At 48.3% G+C, this 23,121-nt stretch overlaps 2 protein-coding genes, 1 long non-coding RNA gene and 1 pseudogene across 3 annotated transcripts; 2 read left to right on the top strand and 2 right to left on the bottom strand.

The window, feature by feature from the left end:
- The first annotated feature begins 98 nt into the window (after positions 1-98).
- On the top strand, positions 99-2,120 carry LOC117839548 (pentatricopeptide repeat-containing protein At1g05750, chloroplastic). The gene has a single exon (XM_034719907.2). The coding sequence runs from the start codon at positions 323-325 to the stop codon at positions 1,811-1,813; it is 1,491 nt and encodes a 496-aa protein (XP_034575798.1). The 5' UTR covers positions 99-322; the 3' UTR covers positions 1,814-2,120.
- A 154-nt stretch (positions 2,121-2,274) lies between these two features.
- LOC117839530 (mitogen-activated protein kinase kinase kinase 3) lies at positions 2,275-6,944 on the bottom strand. Its single transcript, XM_034719883.2, has 9 exons — positions 5,956-6,944; positions 5,156-5,240; positions 4,704-4,766; positions 4,318-4,475; positions 4,126-4,201; positions 3,988-4,047; positions 3,517-3,621; positions 2,937-3,156; positions 2,275-2,801 (listed from the first exon to the last, which is right to left on the bottom strand). The coding sequence occupies exons 1-8, from the start codon at positions 6,798-6,800 to the stop codon at positions 2,986-2,988; spliced, it is 1,563 nt and encodes a 520-aa protein (XP_034575774.1). The 5' UTR covers positions 6,801-6,944; the 3' UTR covers positions 2,275-2,801; positions 2,937-2,985.
- A 135-nt stretch (positions 6,945-7,079) lies between these two features.
- On the bottom strand, positions 7,080-11,543 carry LOC117839553 (mitogen-activated protein kinase kinase kinase 9-like; annotated as a pseudogene).
- A 10,013-nt stretch (positions 11,544-21,556) lies between these two features.
- Positions 21,557-23,121, top strand: LOC117841497 (uncharacterized). Its single transcript, XR_004637306.2, has 2 exons — positions 21,557-22,302; positions 22,429-23,121. It is a non-coding gene; the product is annotated as an uncharacterized lncRNA (long non-coding RNA).

Below are 23,121 nucleotides of genomic sequence, written 5' to 3'. Positions count from 1 at the left end.
CTAGTGGCGTTAAGAAAGGAGCTGTCAAAGTACTTTTACTGCGTCCCACATTAGTTTTATGGATGCTTAAATTCTCTTGAGAATGCTTTCACAGCAATATAGTTTTATAAGGTTATAAATGCGTACTGCAAATAGAATTCATTAGCATTCTGACATGTACTAAACTAAACCATTTTATGTTCAAAAAATCACTTAATCAAGGGTGTGTTTGACTGAAGCGATCTTTTTAGTAGTGGAATTACCGCCAAAATGCCCCCAAACATTAGCAAGACCCTGAGCAAACGCTTGGCGTGCCAGCCGGACGCTTCTCAGCCAGAAGCTCATGGCGGTGGCCGCCGCTCCGTCTCTCGCCCTCCCCACACCTCCACGGCCCACCGCAAATCCCCCGCCCGCGCGCCGCCGCGCGCCGCGGGACGTCGTCTCCTGGACGTCCGCCATCGCGCGCGCGGCGCGGCAGGGCGACCTGCCGGCGGCGGCCGCGGCGCTCTCCGCCATGCTGTCATCCCCTGCCGCGCCGGCGCCCAACGACGTCACGCTCCTCACCGTCCTCTCCGCCTGCGCCGGCTCCCCGTCCTCCCCGCTCGCCCGCCCCTTGGCGCTCTCGCTCCACGCCCATGCGCTCAAGCTCTTCCCTGCCCACCTCCTCCTCTCCACCTGCCTCGCGCGGTTCTACCTCTCGTCCCGCCTCCCGCACGTCGCGCTCCAGCTGTTCGACTCAATGCCCGTCCGCTCCGTCGTCACCTACAACACCATGATCTCCGGGCTCATGCGCAACGGCCTCGTGGACGCCGCGTTCGAGGTGTTCGACGGAATGCCCGAACCGGATAAGGTCTCCTGGACGGCGCTCATTGACGGGTGCGTCAAGAACGGGCGCCACGACGATGCCATCGACTGCTTCCGCGCCATGCTGCTGAACGGCGTCGAGCCGGACTACGTCACGTTGATAGCTGTTGTCTCCGCGTGCGCCGAGGTCGGCGCGCTCGGGCTCGGGATGTGGGTGCACCGGCTCGTGGTCAGGCAGGGGCTGGAGCGCAATGTCCGCGTCGCCAACTCGCTGATCGACATGTACGCGCGGTGCGGGCAGGTGGAGCTCGCGGCGCAGGTGTTCCGCTCCATGAGGAAGCGGACGGTGGTTTCTTGGAACTCAATGATCGTCGGGTTCGCAGCCAATGGCCGATGCGCCGACGCGATCGAGCTCTTCGAGGAGATGCGGAGGCAGGGGTTCAAGCCGGACGCAGTGACGCTCACTGGCGTGCTCACGGCCTGCAGCCACGCCGGCCTCACTGACCAGGGGCTGAGGTACTACGACCTTATGACGACGGAACACGGCGTCGCCTCGCGGATGGAGCACTACGGGTGCGTGGTCGACCTGCTTGGCCGTGCCGGGCGGCTCGACGAGGCGTTGAGCGTGGTGGAGACCATGCCGATGCGACCCAATGAGGTGGTGCTCGGGGCGCTCCTCGCGGGCTGCCGGATGCACGGGGACCTGGACATGGCCGAGCAGCTGATGCAGCACCTCCTCGAGCTGGACCCCGGTGGCGATGCCAACTACGTGTTGCTGTCCAACATCTACGCGGCTGTGGGGAAGTGGGACGGCGCCGGGAAGGTCCGGAGCCTGATGAAGGCGCGCGGGCTGAAGAAACGGCCAGGGTACAGCGCCGTGGAGGTCGACGGCGACGTGCACGAGTTCGTGTCCGGCGATCGGTCTCATCTGCAGGCCGAGTCGATCGGCGAGATGCTTGGGTTGCTCAGGCACGAGATGGCGAGGTATGGCTATGATGAGCATGGAGGCAGCTGCTTCGTGGGGGATTAAGCTGCTGAGAACTGCAAGAATGTGGAAGCTGCAATGCTTCTGCAGGTAGCACCGCAGGGACAGGGTTCATCATTTTGCCTGTGGAGTAGTATTCTGTGTGTAAAAAGCGTTAGAACATCTGTTCTAGATCAGTAAAATGTGTTGTATTGTAGCTCAGTGTATGCAGCTTTATCAGGCCATTGTGATTGCCCATCGTCACAACGAAGGGATTCAACATGTACAGCACACTGGTAGAACAGTTGATTTCATTATATTTGATTAGAATTTGATGAACTCAACCAATATAGGCAAATCCATGTTGCTTTTATGTTGCACTTGGACATATATGATCGGCATCGGCTACAGACACTAATTCTGGACGCTTTCTGAACATCAGCAAAAAAAAAGAAAAAGAAAAAAAAGAGCTGTATTAGCACGCAGAAGTGTCCAGAAACAGAACACGATAATACGATGTGCGAGCGTTGAGCAACAGCTGCATTATATTGCCAGCATCCACGTCTTTCACTTTTGATATTAGAGTGTGATTTCCCGTTTGGCCAAAATGTCAAATACTAGGAAACACTGGATCTGCTCATCTGCCAGATAGTGGGACATACATAGAAAGAGCCGCTCTGGTGGTGTGCAACTAAGCTGTGGTAGCAAGATGTCACCAACACGCATTTTGAGCTATTTTCTTTGTTTATCTTCATGCAAATCATACTAGAATAACCACAGGAGCGTGGTGTAAACACTCGTCAAGCTTGAAAAGGATCACTTATATCAGCCATCTTCGACCGAATATAGAATGCCCATGTTACATCCACATAGTTGCTTCTAAGTGCCTGGGTATGCTTACCAGATTGAAAGCGATTTTAGACCTCCCATAAACTATGAAGCATGGAAATGGTACAGTGAGCAAGGGATGCCTTCAGATTGAGGGACCATTCTTGGAATTCAGGCCAAGGGGTCATCCTCGTGGTCAGCAACAACTTCCACATGTAAATTAAATCTATAAAATTCAAAAAAAAATATTAGTTCTAGCAAATTCAAGTACATATTTTCTTGATTGATAAGTTGGAGGCGATTGAAGCAGCCAAATTATTAAGAGAACCTTGTATGCTCAAGAGGAGGGTGGAAGACTTACCAGCTTATGTACAACCGAATCTGTTAGCAACAAAGGAGAACATCAGGCGCTAATGCTGCAGCGGTCTCTGCACAAAAGGGTGCTCCAATAGCTGAGCAGCAGATGGGCGGTCATTTGGATTTGCTTGGACACACTTCTCAATGAAATCACGCGCATCTTCTGATAATGTATTAGGAATTTCTGGTGGTATTCCCCTACCAATATTAAGCAAAGCGTGTATCTACAAAACAGAAGAAAATACTGCATCATACACCGTGAAATTATACATTTTCCATCAGCAGACGACCATATGGTAATAAAATATGCAAATGCTAAAATACAGAGAATATAGATATGCTATTTGCGCATATGCATTTATGATTTTGCTCATGAAAACAGTGGAATCATCGTTAATAAGACTACTACTTTTTCCCCCCACTATATATAACATAGGAGACTTGCACACACAAACATAAATAAAACAAATCCATCAATCAGAAAAGATAGCCATGGATCTTCTTTCTGAATTTAGTCACATGCATCATTCTTATAGAGAATTGTTAATGCTGTAGCAGAAAACTAAGGAGGCACAGATACTCACCCATTCCATATCAGGGTACGGAACTTTGCCTGTCAGCATCTCCAAAACCGTGCAGCCAAGACTCCATATGTCTGCTGGAGGTCCGTGTGGCTTAGCCTTAGCAACCTGAAAATGCCCAAAATATTGGGTCACAACTTGCAACCAAATTTTATCAAAGTAACATTTTGTGACAACGAAAAAGTAACAGCTTGAAGTCCTATCACTTCTTTTGGTCACGATTCTCATAATTTTAGTTGTTTTTCAGTTACAACTAACTGGTTTGATTTTCGAAGCCAACTCATGAAGTATCGAACTTGAGACGCTGTTGTCAAGTAAGTAACTGAACTACTTAAATTATTAAGGTTGAAACTCCCGAGATATTTATAAGCTATCTCCACTGGAGCTACTTAGATTTATATTCTGGATTGTTTTACAACATGCAGGGCCACTAGGATGTAGAAACAGCGCAGCAACACAACTGCACAGACTAACCTCTGGGGCCATCCAGAAGACAGTTCCCTTGCTAGATCTTGCCTGACTCAAAATTGACATCTTGCAAATCAGATTAGAAAAGGTCAGTACAACATGTAGATGCAGAACATAGATGATTCTCAGGTCACAGTGAAATACCTCCTTCGCAAGTCCAAAATCTGCCAATTTGACCAGTCCACTTGCATCAACTAGGATATTGGCACATTTGATATCTCTGGTAACATAGGGGAAGAAGAGCATGCTCAATAGCTAGAACATGAGTAAATACTTGAAAATAGAAAAGAACCTAATGTAGACAATGACAAATTGATATAGCATGCTAATTCTCACCTGTGCAGAACATTCCGCTGATGTAGATAGAGCAAACCATTCAAAATCTGCCTTGTGTATGCTGAGACTTGTGAATCTTGTAGATGGTATTTTTGATATAAAGCTGCCAACGATCCTTGAGTAACAAGTTCAAGAAAAATATATAGTTTCCCACCTTCCTGCAAGATATTCATCCCACCAAATTTAACATTAAAAAATGTTCATGATGGACAGCTGCCATATTTGGAGATAGCATGTGACATAGAAACAGCATGAAACCGAATACAATAGAGCAATCACCACATGAAGCAAATCTTATTATACAACAGAAAATACAGAAAGAATGTATACTTGTAATAGATATATTCTGAAAAGGAACTGCATAACCAAAGCAATGAGGTAAGTACCTTATCTGTTCCAAAATACTGTACTATATTTTCATGCTCCAAACGACTCAAGAGAGATATCTCCTGAAACAGTGAAAAAATAATTGACTATTATCAGTGTAACTCAAGAAAAATAGATGGTTCATTGAGAAACGTATCGTTCGAAGCAGAACAACAGGCATCATTCTCTACAGTGGTGTAGCTAGCAGGGTGGCTGGGTGGGCCATGGCTCACCCTAAGTTTTGCAGCTGCCCAAGGTACACAAATAAGAATTGTTCATCTATAAATCCAACATGCATGTAACTTTCAGACATAATTGTTGATTTACACCTTATTAATATATTATCAGGCGTTTTTATGAATTCTATACTTGTATTGTATGATATATTTGCTGCAATGAAAATTTTATGTCAAGTTGGACCACCCTAACCCAAATCCGCCACTGATTCTCAAGCGCATAATCCATTACTCACATGCTCAAGCTGCAGAATGCGTTGTTTTGCATCGACTCCCTGATCCATTAACGACACTTCCTTGACAGCAAAGAAAAAACCATCACTGTAAAAGAAATGTTAGAAGTCAGTCTTTGAAACAGTGTGTTGTAGAAAATAATTGTGCGCATCCAAATTATCTGAACTTTTTTCAAGCTAAATAGCATAACCGATTGCATTGGATTTGGATCATACAAAAATCATTAAGTCTGGAGTTCCTAAAAAATGACAAACTGATCTTATCTAATGCCTGCCTGCCTGCGAACATCAAGAAATTGAATTACAGACAACCAGTGAAGCATTGATAGAGGCATGACAATCTAATACAATGATTATCTAAAGCTAATACTATGTCATTTTTGGCATAGAGAAACCTAATGACATGAAAGCACAGATGAAACACAAGACTGCATAAAAAGCCAGGATAGTTTTTTTTTTAATTCCTCGAACGAAAATGCCAGGATAGACTAAAATCCAAAAACAAGACCTGACTCGCTAGCTCGGGGTCAACTGAAAACTGATGCTCAATCATATTTTCGTTTGACCGTCAACCAACCATTAGCACGCCTAAAATGAGGAGTATGACATCGATCACAAAATTTAGCACCATAAGGTCCCGACTATTCCAAATTATAACCACAGTTTTAGCAATATATCTATTCAGCAGAGCAAAACTATAGCTGTTCTCCATTTGTCCTCTCTGTCCTAGTTAATAATTGTGATATAAACAAAAGCACAGCATTACGAATATGAAGTAGGGAGATCCAAAGTTCCAAACTTACTCGCTGATGGCCTCGTACACTGACCCAAACGATCCACTCCCGAGATGCTCTCCCTTGATCCAAGCCGTAATGGTTCTCTTAATCCTCCTGTGCGGCGATGGCGAGATCCAATGCTCAATGTTGTCACGAGAAGTTGACTCTGCTACAACTTGAACCAGAGCACCTGTAGTCTCCGTTGGTGCTTTCATAACCACCGCTTTTGTTCTCTCCACTTGCAAATGACCCACCTTGACCGGATCGCCCTTCTCCTTCTCTATGTCTGCATTCCCCAATTTCACCACGGCAGCAACCTCTCGTCTGGAAACTTGCGCTGTCTCCGATTCGATCACTCTGCTGCCCGGTTCAGCTTCAGGACCTTCGTTGGATCGTGCAGAAACTTCAACAGCATCTCGTTGGACTACTTGAGTGGCCAACACAGCTTGCTCACCCTCCACCGCTGCCTCCAATCTCGCTGCGACCATGGCGTCCAGTCCAGATATTTCCGGAAGCTCCTGCGACGCTGCACCCTCGGCGGCCCGCCCCAGGGAAGCCTCCAGCGACTGGCGGCGGCTGCGGGAGGAGCTCGGGATGTGCGCCATGGCGGCGGCGTAGAGTGCCGGCGGGATGGTGAAGTCCTCGGGGCCGTTGAGGCCGAGCTTCCGGAAGAGGTCGTCGACCTCCGCGCGACCCCCGCGGCCGCCGCGGATGCGGAAGCTGGTCTGCGACGCGAACTCGGCGCCGAGGTCGGCCGGCGCGGTCTCGTCGGCGGCGCCCTCGTCCTCCCCGGGGTACGACGAGTGCCTCATCGCGTTGATGCGAGCCAGCTGCGGCCGTGGGCGCGGCCTCGGCCGCTGCGGCGTCTCCATGGGTGGGAGTGGGACGTGCTCCGGCGCGCGGTGGCGGCGGGGCTTGGCCTTGTGTGGGGAGCAGGGCAGGGCAGAGCAAGGAGGGGCACAGGCGCACGGCGGAACGCGTCCGCGCGTGCCAGTGGGGTTTGACAAGGAGGGGGGTTTGCTTGCGCTAGTGCGAGCGCGGAGCTGTGGCCTGGGACGGGGTGGGGAAGGGGAAGGAGGTGCCGCGTCGCGCGCGCGTTTGACCCGGCGCGGGTGCGGTCGCTGCGTTGGGGAGTAGCGAGAGGGTGACGGGGTCACGGGGGTGGGGGTGGGAGTGGCCAGGTCGGCGGCTTGCGCGCGTGTTTTTGTCACGGCGCCTCGCGCCGTGAGCGGCGAGCCGGCGACTGGGCTGCTGGCGCTGGCGGGCAGGCGAGAGGTCGCGGTCACATCACCGGTTGACATGGCCTACGCGTCAGGGCTCCGGAGGATGTGAGCGGCCAGCGCTCCAGGTCAGTATTATCTTATCAGGCGCTTGGAGTGGAGCGCCAACCGCCGACGCTGAGCTGGTCTCGCCGGCGGTTGTCCGTCTCCGTACTGCGCACCGGCGAAGCTGCAGACAAAAAAGATTCAAGCGTCCGCGGGTGGTCGCCGGCGAACGGATCATGGCGTCGGGTGGGAGGTCAGACCCGGTAGCGCGCGGTCGCTCCACCGAGTCATGGTCAAACAAAAATATATAGTCAATGATGGATGTCGAATCACGTGTCTGTCTTTCTATGTATATATATACATATACTAGTACAGTTTTACACTACACGTTGAAACCTCAAACCCCATTTTACAAATCCCATGCCTAACTGAATCTAGCAAGCTAGATTTCACCTCACCTGACGATTCTGAAACTTCCAGCAAGGAACAGCGTCGAAGCAACGAGCTCCTCATTCTGAACGTGACAGCTTCATCAGGATCAGGCAGCATGCTGTTCCGAATACGGCAGCGCCACGAATGGATGGCCCAGCAGCTCGTCAGCAGAAGGCCGGTCGTCAGGGTTTACCTGGAGGCACTTCAGTATGAACTCGCGAGCCACCGGCGACAATGAGCTTGGGACCGGAGGGAGCTGACCACGACCAATTTGGTAGAAAGCTGATACCTGATCCATGGAAGTCGAGCAGTTAACGGATTTTTGTAGGCATGCGCAGGCAGAGAACTACTGAAGACTGAACCATGTGAATGCATGAGCACACAAAAAGCAATTTGTGGACCAATGTTCCGAAGAAAAAGAAAGTAGAATGTTTGCTAGGCCACTAACCCAATTGTCGTCAGGATAAGGAGGTCTTCGTATGAACATCTCCAGGACAGTGCACCCGAGGCTCCAGATATCAGCAGAACGACCATATGGAGTCCCGCGTATGACCTGAATTTTGTTAAAAAGTCAGCATGAAGTCATAGCCTCCTGCAAGAAAGTTCAGCGACAGATCGATGCAATTGGCTAGGCAGGGTCCAAGTATAGATTTTTGACATTGTGCTACTTTGGAAAGGAAAAATACAGCCTGCATTTGCATTGAGTTTTCAATGTAGATTACTATCATGCATAACTGCTCCAGAGTGTTCGTATACCTCAGGAGCCATCCAGTTAGGGATGCAAGTTATATATATATTGGGTCATTGGGTCGACCCAAAAAGTTAATAAAATGAACTAGAATGGTATTCCACGTAAATAATTTGGGAGGATAAATATATTAGAGTGGCATACCATCGTAATTAATTAGCTGACCTAGAAAATACATTGGGTACCCACTTGCAGCCTGTTCGCTTCAGCTTATTCAGCCGGCTTATCAGCCACCAAACAGTGTTTTCCTCTCACAACAAATCAGCCGTTTCAGCTTTTCAGCCGGCTTATAAGCTGAAGCGAACAGGCCTTTGCATCCCTACATCCAGTATTAGGTACCATCATAATTAATTAGCTGACCCAGAAAACACTATTGGGTACCCGCTTGCATCCCTACATCCAGTATACACTTCCTGCACAGGACCTTTTCTGCTTCCAGACTTTGATGTAGCATTGGATTAAACAGGTTCAGATCTCACTAGCTCAGCTAGTAACGACTAAAATAATCAACATACCAGAAAGACAAAAAAGAAAAAAAGCAACCTGCTTTGCCAGTCCAAAATCTCCAACCTCCACTGTTCCATTTTGGTCAAGTAAAACGTTTGCACACTTAATATCTCTGCACTCAGAATACATTTTCCCATTACTAATTCAAATATATACTTCACCGTAAAATAGGTGCATTGATGAGTGAGTACGCTCATGCAGCAGGAAGGAAGCAAGACTAATCATGTTGATGAAACTACGCAATCTCGTATTCTTGATGGTAAACTGCAGGCAGCACATCATTGGCAAACACTTGGGAGAACAAAGTAACTTTGCAGGACCGGAGTTGTTATTTGGGCATAACTAATTTTTGCAATATAACAATCCCATACATTAGAAACTGACTTCTTTTTATCTTTCAGTTTGCGACTTGACAGTTAAGAAAAAGTATACAATTTGATCTAAATAAGCGAGAAACTAAAATTACTATAAATGATATCTGATCACCTACGCATTACATTATGATGATGCAGATAGGCCAAATCCAGTGAGAATCTGCCTTGTATATGCAGAGACTGTTGATTCTTCCAATAGACGCTTCTCATATACAGATACCAAAGAACCTTCACTGACAAATTCAAGGAAAATGCTGAGCACAGTTTCTTCCTGCAAGCAAACCCAGATCATAAATGGTCAAATAAACTCACATGATAAGACTCCATGGTCACATCAGAGTCATGCTACATTGTTTTGCATACATCTCAACAATTTATGGTACAAACTAAAGGGGTGTTTGGCTCCCACGTGCTAAAGTTTAGCACCTGTCACATCGGATGTTTGGATACTAATTAGAAGTATTAAACATAGGCTAATTACAAAACTAATTGCACAGATGGAGTCTAATTCGCGAGATGAATTTATTAAGCCTAATCAGTCCATGATTTGATAATGTGATGCTACAGTAACCATTTGCTAATGATGGATTAATTAGTCTTAAAGATTCGTCTCGCGAATTAGCCTAGGAGTTCTGCAATTAGTTTTATAATTAGCTCATGGTTAGTCCTCCTAATTAGCATCCGAATATCCGATGTGACACGTGCTAAAGTTTAACACCTGATATCCAAACACCGCATAAACTTAAAAATGAACGAAGGGAAAATAACTCCGAATGAAGGTATTTGTGAGGCAAATGTGCTGAGGTGATTGGGAACATATTGAGGCAAATGGTTGTAGGCTAAACCAGTCACATCACCTTTTCGGCACCAAAGTATTGTACTATGTTCTTATGCTCCAATTGGCTCAGAAGCACGATCTCCTGAAATAGCGAAATGATAATTGATATTGTATCATCAGCATAAACCCGTGAGAAGAAGTCAAACAGAAACAAAGAGTGGTACACATCATCGCTGACTGAAACAAATAGCTCTATTAACCCCTTATTTACTTCCCTCCAAACTCCCAACTTTGACACTATGCAAAAAGAAGATTCACCATCACATTAAACTTGCGGTACATGCATGGAGTACTAAATGTAGACGAAATCAAAAACTAATTGCACAGTTTTGTTGTACTTTGCGAGACGAATCTTTTGAGCCTAATTAGTCAATATTTGGACAATAATTCACAAATACAAACGAAACGCTACAGTGTCGCATTTATGGCAAAATGCCAATTTGGCACCTCCCAACTTGGGAAGTAAACAAGGGCTAATTCAAAGAAAGCCCTGACACAACTTGCAGTTGGTGTATCATGCTTAGTTTCTTTTTCCAGCGAATTAGGTGCTTAGAGATAAACAAATTGATCAGCTATTTAAAGGGGAAAAAATCGGGCAGCTACTAAACGCTAAGGGACAAGACTACCTGCTGCAGCTGACTTGCGCTTTGCTTTTTTAAGCTTTCCGGACCAATCAATGATGCTTCTTTGACAGCAAAGACAAATCAACCCCTGACAAGGTAATGTTAAAGAAGCCTTTTTTTTTTCTGCCGATTATAAAGAACAACATTTGCAGTTTCTGCAGATTACATCCTCCCAAATTACCATCTACTCTGGTCTCAAGAAAACAATTACCATCTACTTAGAAAGAGAGAGCAGGCGGCCAGACAGCACAGGACAACGAAGCATTGCATCAAACAATTAACAGGCAAGCCAAGCAGTCCAAGCACCAAGAACGCGACAAGACTTACTCTCCCACCGCCTTGTACACCCTACCGAACGATCCGGCCCCCACGAGCTCCAGCTTCCTCCAACTCGTGATTCTCCTCTTCGCCACGGCGACCACGCTCGAAGCTGACGCCTCCGACAATGCAGTCCCGTCTCCAGTTTCCTCCACCTCCTCAACCTCCTCCGCAGCTCCCAACTCGCCTCCGTCTTCCAAATCGGAATCATCTGCCCGACTCGAACCGGCCGCGTCGTCGGTTTGGTCCCGCGGCGGCGAGAACCGCGCCAGGCCTGCCGGCCGCGGCACGTACGCTGACTGCCGGATGGCGTTGCGGCTCGTCAGCCTCGGCGGCCGGCCGGATCGGTGCCGGGACTGCATGTTTTGTAGTATCTCCGGGGAGCGGGGACTGATTGCCCCGTTTGCTTGTTGACTCGGATTGCTAGGAGGAGGAAGATAGAAGACGGCGAGGTCGCATCCTTCGTGGCGCGACAGGAGGCGGGAGCGGTGTGCGTGGAGAGAAGAGGGAGAGCTGGGAGTGCACGTCACGACCTTCGCGCGGAAATTTAATATGCAAAATTCGATGGGCCTTTGAATGCATTGTATAGGCCTGATTCCTTTGGAGTACGTATGTTCTCGGCCCGCTTAATGAGTTGTATTTTGGAGCATGGCTATCGATCGATTCGTGGGCTGAACCGCTTGGGAGGCAATCGAGCCCATGGGCCTCCTATCTAGATCCCCCCCCCCCCCCCCCCCCCCCCCCCCCCCCCCACACACACACACACACACAGAGAGAGAGAGAGAGGCGCAGCTGACTGAAAACACGGCGGCACCGCGAGACAACGCTGATAATTCAAGCTGCAGCACAACCTGTCCCGACGAGGGGAGGGGACGGACGCTGCCACGCTGGCGCCACGAGCAGCAGCTACCTCCCCGTCGACCATGAAGCACGCACATCGTCACATCGATGTCGTCCCCGGCATGCACGTCTGAGAGACCAGTTCAAATGTACTTTGATCTATTTGTGACAAGTGATTGATTTGATGATTTGAAATTTTATCGGTTGAGTTAATATTTCATATGTGCATAATTATGCTAACGGTTAGTGGCTAACAGAAGGTGGTGTGTTGTGTGCGTTGTGTTGTGTTGTGGTGTGTGTAAAACATATTCTGTGTGTTGTGTCTCTTAGTTTAGATGTGCAGGTGATGGATGCGACATGGCGTTTGACGGCATGAGGTGAAGGTCAAGTGAAAGATTCATGCCGATGAACTAAGGCTGTGAAGGGTGGACACGAGTACGTTTAGACCGAGAGACCCGAGGAGTTCGGGTAGAGTCATGGGCGATCCATATGGTGCAAGAAAGAGCAATAGTACATTAGGATGAAGACGGTGTTGGTCGAGTCAAGAGGGACAGAGGCGAGTCGAGTAGGTGGCCCGGGAGCGGGAGCAAAAGACTTAGAGGCATCGAAAGCTTGACGAAGGCCGGACACGTGTCAACATCGGTGAGTCACGTCGTGTGTGGCATGCAAGATGGTTTGACCTCAAAACCGGGGGTGAGTCACGCCTGCGGGGTGTGCAAGAGGGTTTGACCGGTTTGATCTCAAAACCAGGGGGCGAGTCCGGTGCGGCCGCACAACGTCGAGTCAGAGGACGTGTGACACCATCACAAAGCTTGTGTCGAGGCCAATCAGAGTCGTGAAGGCGCCGGGTCCGTTCGATGTACCGATAAAAAGTTAGACGATTTTGCCTCTAACAGATTTTTGAGTTTTGTGCTTCATGTAAGGCTATTGTGGATATTTTTCAGGTGACGTTGGGGCAGCCACATCTCTTGAGCTCTTTATGGTGGGCTTCTCATTTGTTTGTGAGAGAGGGAGAGAGATGATGGATCTTTGATTTGATCTTTTCATCATCTTAATTTTGATTGTACTTAAGAGTAGCTTGTAACCGAACATGGTGAAGTAATCCAAAGATCAATTTCGTGCTCAATTGCTTCTGATAGATCTGAAATTTATCCTTTTTTTCCCTATTTTCAGAGCTACTTTTGGGATTTCTCGATCTCGAATTTGGCTGCGTTTTTGGAGGGATTCTTGGGGAATTTGGTGCTAGGACATGTGCAAGAACATCAAGGATGATCCTCTGACAAATCCATATACAAGCACCTCGGATTTTGAGGTTTCTCCAAGACCGGTTCTTTTAGGGGGCGTTCGGTTTTCTTCAAAATCCGCAATACTTGATTTTTTTTTGAGATATTTTTTTTGGATCTATCAGCTCTTGAGGAGGTGCTTCTATGGCAAGTTTCATCTCGATCCATTGTGTTTTGAGGATTTTTGTTTGAAGTTCGAGCTTGTTCTTCGTGTTCTTCCATTCTCTCTGTTTCGGTTCATGTGCAAGGGAAGGAGCCGAGCGCGTCTGGCAGCTGCACGCGAGCAGCGCCAGCGTCAGCGCACGCGAGACGGCCTGTTGCTGCGGAACCAGCGGCACGCACCTGCGGCCCAAGAGGGAGTGCCGGCAGGCCGGCAGGATTTTTTTAAGAAAAAAGGTTGGATAAGAGGGTACCCCTGGATAAAAAAAATTACATATAAGACCACCGTAGGAGCACCCAATAGGTGTTGCCATCGCCTACCGTTGCCGCAATCTAGATCTTCTCCACCTCCCGCAATGAAGAAAACCCAAGATGAAGCTCATAACCGAATCCCAATACGATGAAAAGTTAATTTTTCAGAAGGCCATCAGAAGCACACCGAAAGCAAGTTGTTTATCCGTTGAACGCTCTGCCAATCCTCAATTTCACCCGGATCAATCATCGGTCCAGGCGACGAGCAGCAAACCCGTAAGGGGCCCGTGCAAACGAGAAGTGGAAAGCTAACCTCATAGGGCAGTTCCTACCAAATGTGCAGCCATCGGAATCACCTTGGAGGGTCAAAACAATCCGAGACTCCAACTACCATCTCCATATCGATAGCTACGAGTCTGCTGCCGATGACAACGAGGGAATGAACAGCACAGTGAAACTCACAGAGGATTCGAACACCAACGCATAAGAAAACATCGAAGTACACATCGCCGGTGCTGAACCCTCCGCATATAAGACCGTTACCATGCTCCATGCGCACATCGACAGCTGCTAAACCCCAAACTCCTCTGACATAGATGACGGTAGAGAAATCCGAGAGGAAACAAAAGACTCCCGGCAAGATGCTTACCGAGAGGTAATCCAACCGTATTCTAACAGCAGATCTAGGCACTAAGCATGGATAAATCCATCTAGGAGAAAACCTACATCTATAGATATAAACAATCCTCTCACCGAGGAAACCACGTCGCAGAGCTCGCCGGTAGGCACCGCAAGGCACTGCCGGACTGGACCAACAGGAATCATGGCGCACCACCTCGCACCCAGCATGGGCACCAAGCTGCACCACCAATCTCCCCTTGCAGGAGCCGCAATCCGCCGCAGGGCTTGCCCCGCAAGGGGCCGCCCCCACTGCCGAGCACGCCCCGCGGGGCCACAGGCCGCCGACGGGCTCGTTACGCGCGGGCCTCGATGAAGGAGAAACTCGAATCGTGAATCGCCCTAGCAAGTCCAGAAAGGTCGAGAGGAAGTTGTGTCCTTTTCTTGAACTTTTTATATTTTTATATTTTTTATTTTAACATTTTGCAAAAATATATAGTCGGATGAAAAAATTGCAAAACTAGGCTATTGTCGCCGGTCCAAGAGGCGGAAGGGTCTTACCGCCGGCCCAGGCGGCGGTTGGGCCGGCGGAAGGGCTTTACCGCCGGCCCAGCTGGCGAAAGGGGTACACCCCTCCGCACCACACTTTCAAAAAATCATAACTAATTCATATCAACTCAGATGGAGATAAACTTTATATGAAACTTGTAGATCTCGATGAGATCTACAACTTTGTAGTTAAAACGTTTTTCATTTTATGTCATATTGCTGCTCAAATAATCAACACAAGTTTCAAATCTAAAATTCAATTTTTAGATCTGAAACTTGTGTCGATTATTTCAGCAACTAAATGGCTCCAAATGAAAACAGTTTGAACTACAAAGTTGTAAATCTCGTCAAGGGTCCTTGAGCGCTGCATTACCAAGCCAAACAATGCAGAATACGATAGCCCCTTATACGAAGTGATAGGACGAACGCAAGTCCCTTGTTAGGCCTAGGGCCTTGCCGTCCTCCCATTGCCCTGCTTTGTTATTACAGCTACACCATTGGCAGATGCTGTTATCTTAGCCTTGGTATTGCAGCTCCACCACGAGAGTTATTTCTATCTAAGCTCGTATGAATTAGTTATTATTTTTTGAAAGTGTGCTGCCTAATTTCAGATCTAAAAATTGAATTTTAGATTTGAAAATTGTGTCGATTATTTGAGCACCAATATAACATCAAATGAAAAAAGTTTTAACTAAAAAGTTGTAGATCTCATCGAGATCTACAAGTTTCATGTAAAGTTTATCTCCATCAGAGTTGATATAAATTAGTTATGATTTTTTAAAAATGTGGTGCGGAGGGGTGTACCCCTTTCGCCGGTTGGGTCGGCGGTAAGGCTCTTCCGCCGGCCCAACCGCCGCCTAGGCTGGCGGTAAGGCTAGGGCCGGCGACAATAGTCTAGTTTTGCAATGTTTTCATCCGACGATATATTTTTGCAAAATACTAAAATAAAAAATAAAAAAATAAAAAAAGTTCCCTTTTCTTCGTGCCGGCAGTACTGGGTCCAGCAGCTGGCAGGACGCTGCAGCCCAGCCGGAGCTCCAAGGCCCAGCACAGCGACCAGGCCGTGTGATCCAGGCAAGAAGCAGCTCAGCATTAGGACTCCCAACGAGGTTTGCGCAGTTCAATTCAGAGCACTAGAATTCACTTTCAAGGGACCATCACTTTCATGCTATATTTGTTTAGTCTTTTTTTCCTGATGCATGTGTTGGTCGGCAGCAAGTTAATTGCTTTTGTCTCTAGCTAATTAACATGAGATGGCTTTGTTGATTGCCTCAGTTACTAGTTGATCACTGTTACATGCTTTAGCTCTTTGCCTGATCGGTACGAAGTAATTAAGTGACTATCCTTTGCATGCTTAATTAGTAATCGTTGCATGCTTAGTCGAGTACCATTTAATTAATCGTGCATGATTAGTCAAGTTGTGGTTTAATAGTGGTAAAGCTTAATCACGTTAGTGCAAACTTTTCGGCATGCTTTGCTTCCGCTATGCTTTGAGTGTTTCTAATCGTTCCTAAGGTGAGTTTGTCACGAGTTGACTTGTGTCATCTTAACGATTAGAAGTCAGGTGTGTTTGAGGTGGTAATCGGGATATAAACCTCGTTCTCGGAGAGAATTTTAAAAACTTCCATTCACCCTATCTGTTCGTCTGTCCCGATTCTTCAACACCACGGCATATCACATTAGCCGCACAATGGCACGGCATCCATATTTTACGCTCCAGCTCCTTTGCAACAACACAACACACAGCTCGATCGGACGGTACAGCGATCCCAGTCCGTCGTTCACATTTACTCGGAATTGAAGTGAGCCAGCAGCACAGTGATGGCAGCGCCTCCCTCCTCTCTTTCTCCCTCCCATCATCATAATCAGAGAGTACGGCAGATTCCAGCATACAAGACAATAGTATCTCGATCGAGATTACGTCCTGTTTGGAGCTCCATAGCTAAAGTTTAATTAAATGTTTTGATGCTATTTAGCACATGCAAACATAAGCTAATTGTAAAACTAATTGTATAAGTTGTGACTAATTCGCAAGACGAACCCATTAATCCTAATTAGTTTATGGTTAGCTCATGTTGTGCTACAGTAAATATATGCTAATCACGAATTAATTGAGCTTAATAGATTCATCTCGCGAATTAATCATGACTTATACAATTAATTTTATAATTAGCTCACGTTTAGTCTTTCTAATTGGTATCAAATATCTGATGCCACCCAGACTAAAAATTAGTCCATGGATCCAAACATCTCTTTTAGGGGGTATTTGGACCTTTAGTCCGGACTAAAATTCATGTCACATGAATATTCGGAGGCTAATTAGGAAGACTAAATATGAGCTAATTATGAAACTAATTACACATATGGAGGCTAATTCCTGATATGAATCTATTAAGCCTAATTAATCCATCATTAGCACATGTTTATTGTAGCACCATATTATCAAACCATGGACTAATTAGGCTTAATAGATTCGTCTCGTGAATTAGACTCCATCTGTGCAATTAGTTTTGTAATTAGACTATATTTAATACTCCTAATTAGTATCCAAACATCCGATGTGACAGGTGCTAAAGTTTAGCGAGGTGTATCCAAATATCCTCTTAGTTCGTTAGGAGCTCCTAGAATATTCTAACGAACTAACGAACTAAGGGGGTATTTGGATACACCCGCTAAACTTTAGCACCTGTCACATCGGATGTTTGGATACTAACTAGAAGTATTAAATATAGTCTAATTACAAAACCAATTACACAGATGGAGTCTAATTCACGAGACGAATCTATTAAGCCTAATTAGTCCATGATTTGATAATGTGGTGCTACAGTAACCATTTACTAATGATGGATTAATTAGTCTTAATATATTCGTCTTGCGAATTAGACTCCATCTGTGCAATTAGTTTTGTAATTAGTTCATATTTAGTTACCCTAATTAGCATCTGAATATCCGACATGACACTACTAAAGTTTAGCCTATCGTATCAAACACTACTAAACCGGGCCTTAGTATCGCCCTGACGTCGGACTCGCCTGCCGTCCCTAACCTCGCCAAACTGGCGCCTGGCGCCGTCGCCCGGCGGGAAGCGACTGAACGGTGCTGTGTCCATCGATGTCCACCGGCGCCCGGTGCCGGCCTGGCCGTGGCCGAGGCCGAGCGAGTGGTGTAGTCCCCCACCTACTCACCTGCGCCATCATTTGCCCATAATTGCCACGCCACGTAGGCAGGCCGCAGAGCCCGGCGGGCAGCCACCATTGATGTGCTACCTGACGCACAGGGCGTCCTGCCCGCCCGCCCGCGCATGACCGTGTCTCGCGGTCTCGCCCCCCAGGCGCACGTCGTCCTCGACTCCTGTGTGCCTGTGCCCGTGCCCGTGCATTTGCTAGCCTTCCCTCTCTCAGCAGACCGCAGAAATTGACACTTCTGGCTCGATCAGTGCTCATGTACAGGGCACCAATCGAGAGCTTTTGGCAACATGTCGGGTGGCGCGCGCGAGAGCGCAGGCTCACACTGTTCGGTCGTGCAGTTGCGACTATTTAGCATGAGCTTCAATTCCAGCTTCCAGGTAGCAAGCTTCATGGAGCGGCAGCGGATGCAGAAAGAAGAACTGAAGAAAAGGAAGATCCAAAGTGCCTCTGAAATTTTGGAGAAGCCAGGGACGGGCATGAGAAAACATCATGTAAAATTAGGTTACATACACAGGTGGCAGCCACGTAGGCACAAGAGTCAAAACCGTCGCTTTTCAGCCGCGGAAAGCAGCCGTACGACCTGGGGAATTCCCGGTCCAGTTCTAGTGCGTAGTGGGGCGTAGGTGCAGGCCGGTCGCGTGTCCATATTGCTTAATCTCAACCGTCCGAAACGCATCTTTACAGATCTCGAGGTGGCTTTGTGCCCGTGCGTTTGACCTAGGGACTGAGCGCCTGGAAGCGCCGCTGGCTCAGTCAGTGCCAAGAAAATCGCCCCCCAAGACCAGGTCCATGGACCCCCAACGGACGGACGAATTTACTTCGTCCAAAAAAACGTATCTCTCACTTTTCGAGAAGTACAACAGTTTCAAATTTGATCAATTTTAACATGACGTGTCAATGAATCCACGAATACCACCCTAGTATCATTCACTCACGGTAGAAACCAAGCTGGAGTTACAAGAGCCAAGAGCGAAATTCACGCAGACAGTCCCAGCACCGTGGCAACATGAACATGGCCGCTGATTCCTTGATGGATAAGAAACAAAACCTGATCGAACCAAATGACCGGCCGATGCAAGGGATTCAAGGACAAGCAGTCCGGCACCGGCACGGACAGAGGACAGGTGCGCAGCATACAGCTAGCTCTCCGCACTCAGGTACCACGCCATGAGGAGGCGCCTGGAAGCCTCGCTTCGTCGCCGGCCCACTGGCTCGGGCTCCTGCCAAAGGAACGGGCTCCCCGTGCCCGTGCCGTGCCTCGGAACGCGGAGCGCCTTGGGGGGGCCCGACCCCGCCGGGCTCGCCGACACTGGCTGCCAGGTCCAGGTCCTTCCATCCCCCGCGCGCGCCCGGCGGAGGAGGGGGCGGGGCGGGCGGCAGCGCGGCACCCGGCGGGGATGGCCAGGATGCGAGTTCCACAGGAGAGCTCGCGGCACCCACGGGCCACGGGTCGCGGGCGTGTGTTCGTTCTTCCACTGGCGATCACCGATCAGCGCGCTTGCACGGCACAGCCCGGGGGGCAAGGACGTTCCGGACGTGCGCCACCACGGTGGGAGTCCACGGCGTCTGCGTGCCCCTGCCAAGCTTTATGCTGCGCTAGTCTGACTCGCTCGGTTTTATGGTCCTACCTGCCCGGACGCCAAAAGAGTTATGCAAAGCTGCGGTTCTCCAGCTGCGTTGATGTGAAGACTGAGAGGGAATCCAAAATCCGGGGTCGGTCTGGCTCTCGTCGCCTTCGTCTCGACGCGTCCCCGGCACTTCTGCGAGAACAAGACGTGTAACTGCATTCCTCGGTTTCGTTTGGTGGAGATGGAGCTGACCGTTCGTTCTAGGTTGTGTTCTGTTTCTTCCAACTTCCCAGCTATGGAAAATTGAGGAAGTCTATATACGTGTGGTGATTTCGGTGGGGGTTAGTTTGAGCTCGTTTCACTGAACTCTCCACGGTTAACTAGGCTTTGACATCCTGGTGATGTCGTTCTCGATCGACGGACTCTAGAGCATTCTCTCTGGCTAGCTGAACTGCTCGAGTCATGGGCTCATGGTCGCGGGGCGTTCATGTTTCTCGCTCATATTTAAGGAGGCAGAAAGGCAAGACCGCAGAGGCAGAGCGTGCTCAGCTCACAGCCCTCAGCTGGACTGGACGAGCTGAGCGGCTGCCTGAGCCTGAGCTAGCTACCAGCTACTAGCATGCAAGAGTAGCTGCTACCACCAGGCCAGTGGTCAGTCGCTCAGTCCAGTACACTCCTCTCATGTGGCACGTGCCAGCAGGGAGAGGGGCCAGAGCAAATGAACAGGTAATGATGGTGTGATCATCGGGGAGCTCTGTCGGGCTACGTGGGGGGCCGAAGACGCTGCACGCAGCGTCTACGGATGGTCAATCCTGTGAGGTTGACCGGGGACAACCGTGCGTAAACTACTACGCCCTCTCGACCGTTTGATTCAGAGTAGGATGATCAATCGTAGCCTGCGGTTTCAGAATTCAGAGATCATGCATGCATGTGGCAAAGGCTCTAGTCGTGTACATCAACTTTTCAAAATTTGAATGATGCAGAACATGTACAGTACTCACATTTATATATATTTTGCACTACTAGTCAGCATTTATACTGTATTTGTACTAGTCCCCAGTTATATTATCATTTCTTCAATCAATTCGATAAAATCCCAGTGATCTCTCTCTCCCTCTCTCCCTCTTCCCCTCCCTCCCTCTCTCCCTCCCTCTCTCTGCGTGTGTCACATTTTAAAATAGTACACATTTTTACTCTTTGGGAGAAGTTGACATTTTTGTAATGCAATTACCACAACTTTCCTGACCCAAGCTAGCTAGCTTTCCCTGAAGGTCACTGGGATTCTTAGCTCCTGTCAAGTCACCCATGTCTCATTCCTACCACTTCATTCTTTCCAAGAAGACAACGTTTAGAAGTTTGAGCTACCCTAGTCCCTACTAGTCTGCTACTAGTGCAACTGTAGAACACCTTTAGTTTTGGGGCAGTAAAATCCAGGACAGTAAACACGAAACAGGGCTGCCTTGATATATTTGGCACGGTAATTATGAGGTCTTTCTTCTTACAAGCTTTTCGCAGACATTCCGCAGCCTTCATTGCGCTGCTGATCATCTGGGCGCATCTCACGAGACCAATGCAATGGTCTCGAAATAAGCTTCAGAGTAAAAACAAGCAGCAGAACATTCTTGAATGTAGCACTTCAATGCAATTCAAAGAGAATGGCCATAAACAATACTCCATTGATTTGAAGCTGCACCAAATTAAACGTCACCAATATTATGTGCTACACTATTGATAGTTTTGCTAAAAAAAATGTACAAAAAATCATGTGCATGGAACATTTTGGAGCCTCAATTGACATGAACTATAGCGATTTTTCTCCACAATTCAAGCACGTCAAAGACATTCCGAACAGCCTTTTGCCCGTAGAGTGCAGAGAGGAGTGGTGCAGTTCACGAGGCATTTCTGAGAGAATTCAAACCACCACTGGAGTCACTTGGTTTTTACTCCAGTACACCACCTTTCTAGCCCCCCTCTCTGAAGTCTGACCCAGGAAAGTGAGAGGTGGGCGCAGTGCAAAGATCGCCGCCCACTGGCGCCTCGATCGGGCAACGCAATGGAGAAGAAGGGGAGAGTAGTGCAGTTAATAGGCGTTAGGGCACCCCCTGTGGCAAATGGGGCATGTCTCCATAAATTGCCATTAGTGCCCCTCCAGTCCTCGCACCCTCCTCTTCCCTGCTACCTAGCTGCTTCGTTCTCCTCCTCTTCAAAAACCCTTGGCCTTCTTCTTCCTCCCCTACCATTTGCAATTGCAACTCCTCCATCCATTCCACCATCCTGCATCTTGCTTCCTCCAGGTAGCTTCTTCTATATATAGGCTCATCATCAGATCCACTTCCCATCACGGCCTTATCTTGCATACACACATCTTGCTCAGCTCGTTGGTCATGGGGGCTTGTGGGGAATGTTGGCTGGCTCGAGGCATCCGCGTCCTAGCTTGCAGATCGTTGCCTGCTGCCGGACAGATCGAGAGGCGTCGGACCAGGCTTCATTCCTCGCAAGCCATTGTATCCATGGCGTCTCAATTCACCGCCAATTAGCTACCTAGTTAGAAACACACCAAGTAGTGCTGCAAGAGAGAGGGCGCTGGATTATTCCATGTGGTGCTTCATGCTTGGATTAGGTTAAGGGGGTTGTTGTCTGGCTCGGTGTCTCCGGTCGGGATCGATTGATATCTTCCGGCCTTGCCGGAGCTGTCGACCGGAGATTTCGGACCAGGCTTCAATCCCTTTAACCATGCGGCATTCGTTGTGCATACTGAGATCTCGTTGGTGTCGGCAGGAGGCAGCCAAAAGAACACACATCATATCGGCCAGTAAGCTATCTACGTCTCCTGAGCACATGAATTCTCAGTTTCTCCTCATTTTTGAGCAGCAGCTTTGCTTCTGCAGCTGTCTCATTTTCTCTTATTACAGCTCCAGATCTCCCGTTTTGCTTTCAGATACATGCGATGTGGAGCATGGAGATCGCCAACACGAATCCCATTTGGTTACGCTGACTCGATTACTATACTTCTATCATCTCTATGCATGTGTTACTGGTTGTGGTTGAAAAATGACGTTAGGGATAGGTTACCAGTGTTTACATGTGCTGCATGATTATGCAATCATTTGAGAGCGGCGAGGCATGCAGGGATAGTGTGGTGTCTGGCCGGGCATTATTGCGCGCGGCCGTCCGGCCTGGTAAGGGCATCGCATCGGCCGTGCCGTGCGGTTGGCAAACTTCTTTTCCCATGTCATTTCCAACAGTAGTGCTCTACTGATCATCCAGGACGGGTCCTTCTTGAGTGTGACAGCAGAGAAAAGAGGGGGAGCCCTGCCTGCCCTGGCATGCAATGCAATGGCCCCCTGCTGCCTGCTGCATGCCGCCATGCCCTCCTTCAATGCGCACGCTAACTTGCTCAGGCTCAAAGCATATCTCGCCTCCGGTGAGACGATCTCTATCCTTGCACAGTTGCTTCTCCTCTGTTTGCTGCAATTAACAGATTTCGTGTTCTAGAAAGAAGCTTACTGACGGTTTAGAATCAGTTGTTTGTGTTCTTCCTTTTGTGCTGTGTCCGCTTGAACTGACTCGATCTATTTGTACCTTATTGTAGTACTCTACATTTTGGAATTATACGGTTGTGCTTGTGTGA

This window comes from Setaria viridis, chromosome 1 (genome assembly GCF_005286985.2).
Source record: "Setaria viridis chromosome 1, Setaria_viridis_v4.0, whole genome shotgun sequence".
NCBI classification, from domain to species: Eukaryota; Viridiplantae; Streptophyta; class Magnoliopsida; order Poales; family Poaceae; genus Setaria; species Setaria viridis.
Note: the sequence above shows the minus strand (reverse complement) of the source record. Positions and strands in the feature narration are given on the sequence as shown.

Excerpts from the sequence above, each read along its gene's own strand:
- LOC117839548 (XM_034719907.2), top strand. The coding sequence starts at position 323 with ATGGCGGTGGCCGCCGCTCCGTCTCTCGCCCTCCCCACACCTCCACGG.
- LOC117839530 (XM_034719883.2), bottom strand. The coding sequence starts at position 6,800 with ATGGAGACGCCGCAGCGGCCGAGGCCGCGCCCACGGCCGCAGCTGGCT. Across the intron at positions 4,202-4,317 it reads CAGCGGAATGTTCTGCACAG|AGATATCAAATGTGCCAATA; the intron begins GTGAGAATTAGC and ends CTATGTTACCAG. Across the intron at positions 4,048-4,125 it reads ATTTTGGACTTGCGAAGGAG|ATGTCAATTTTGAGTCAGGC; the intron begins GTATTTCACTGT and ends CTGATTTGCAAG.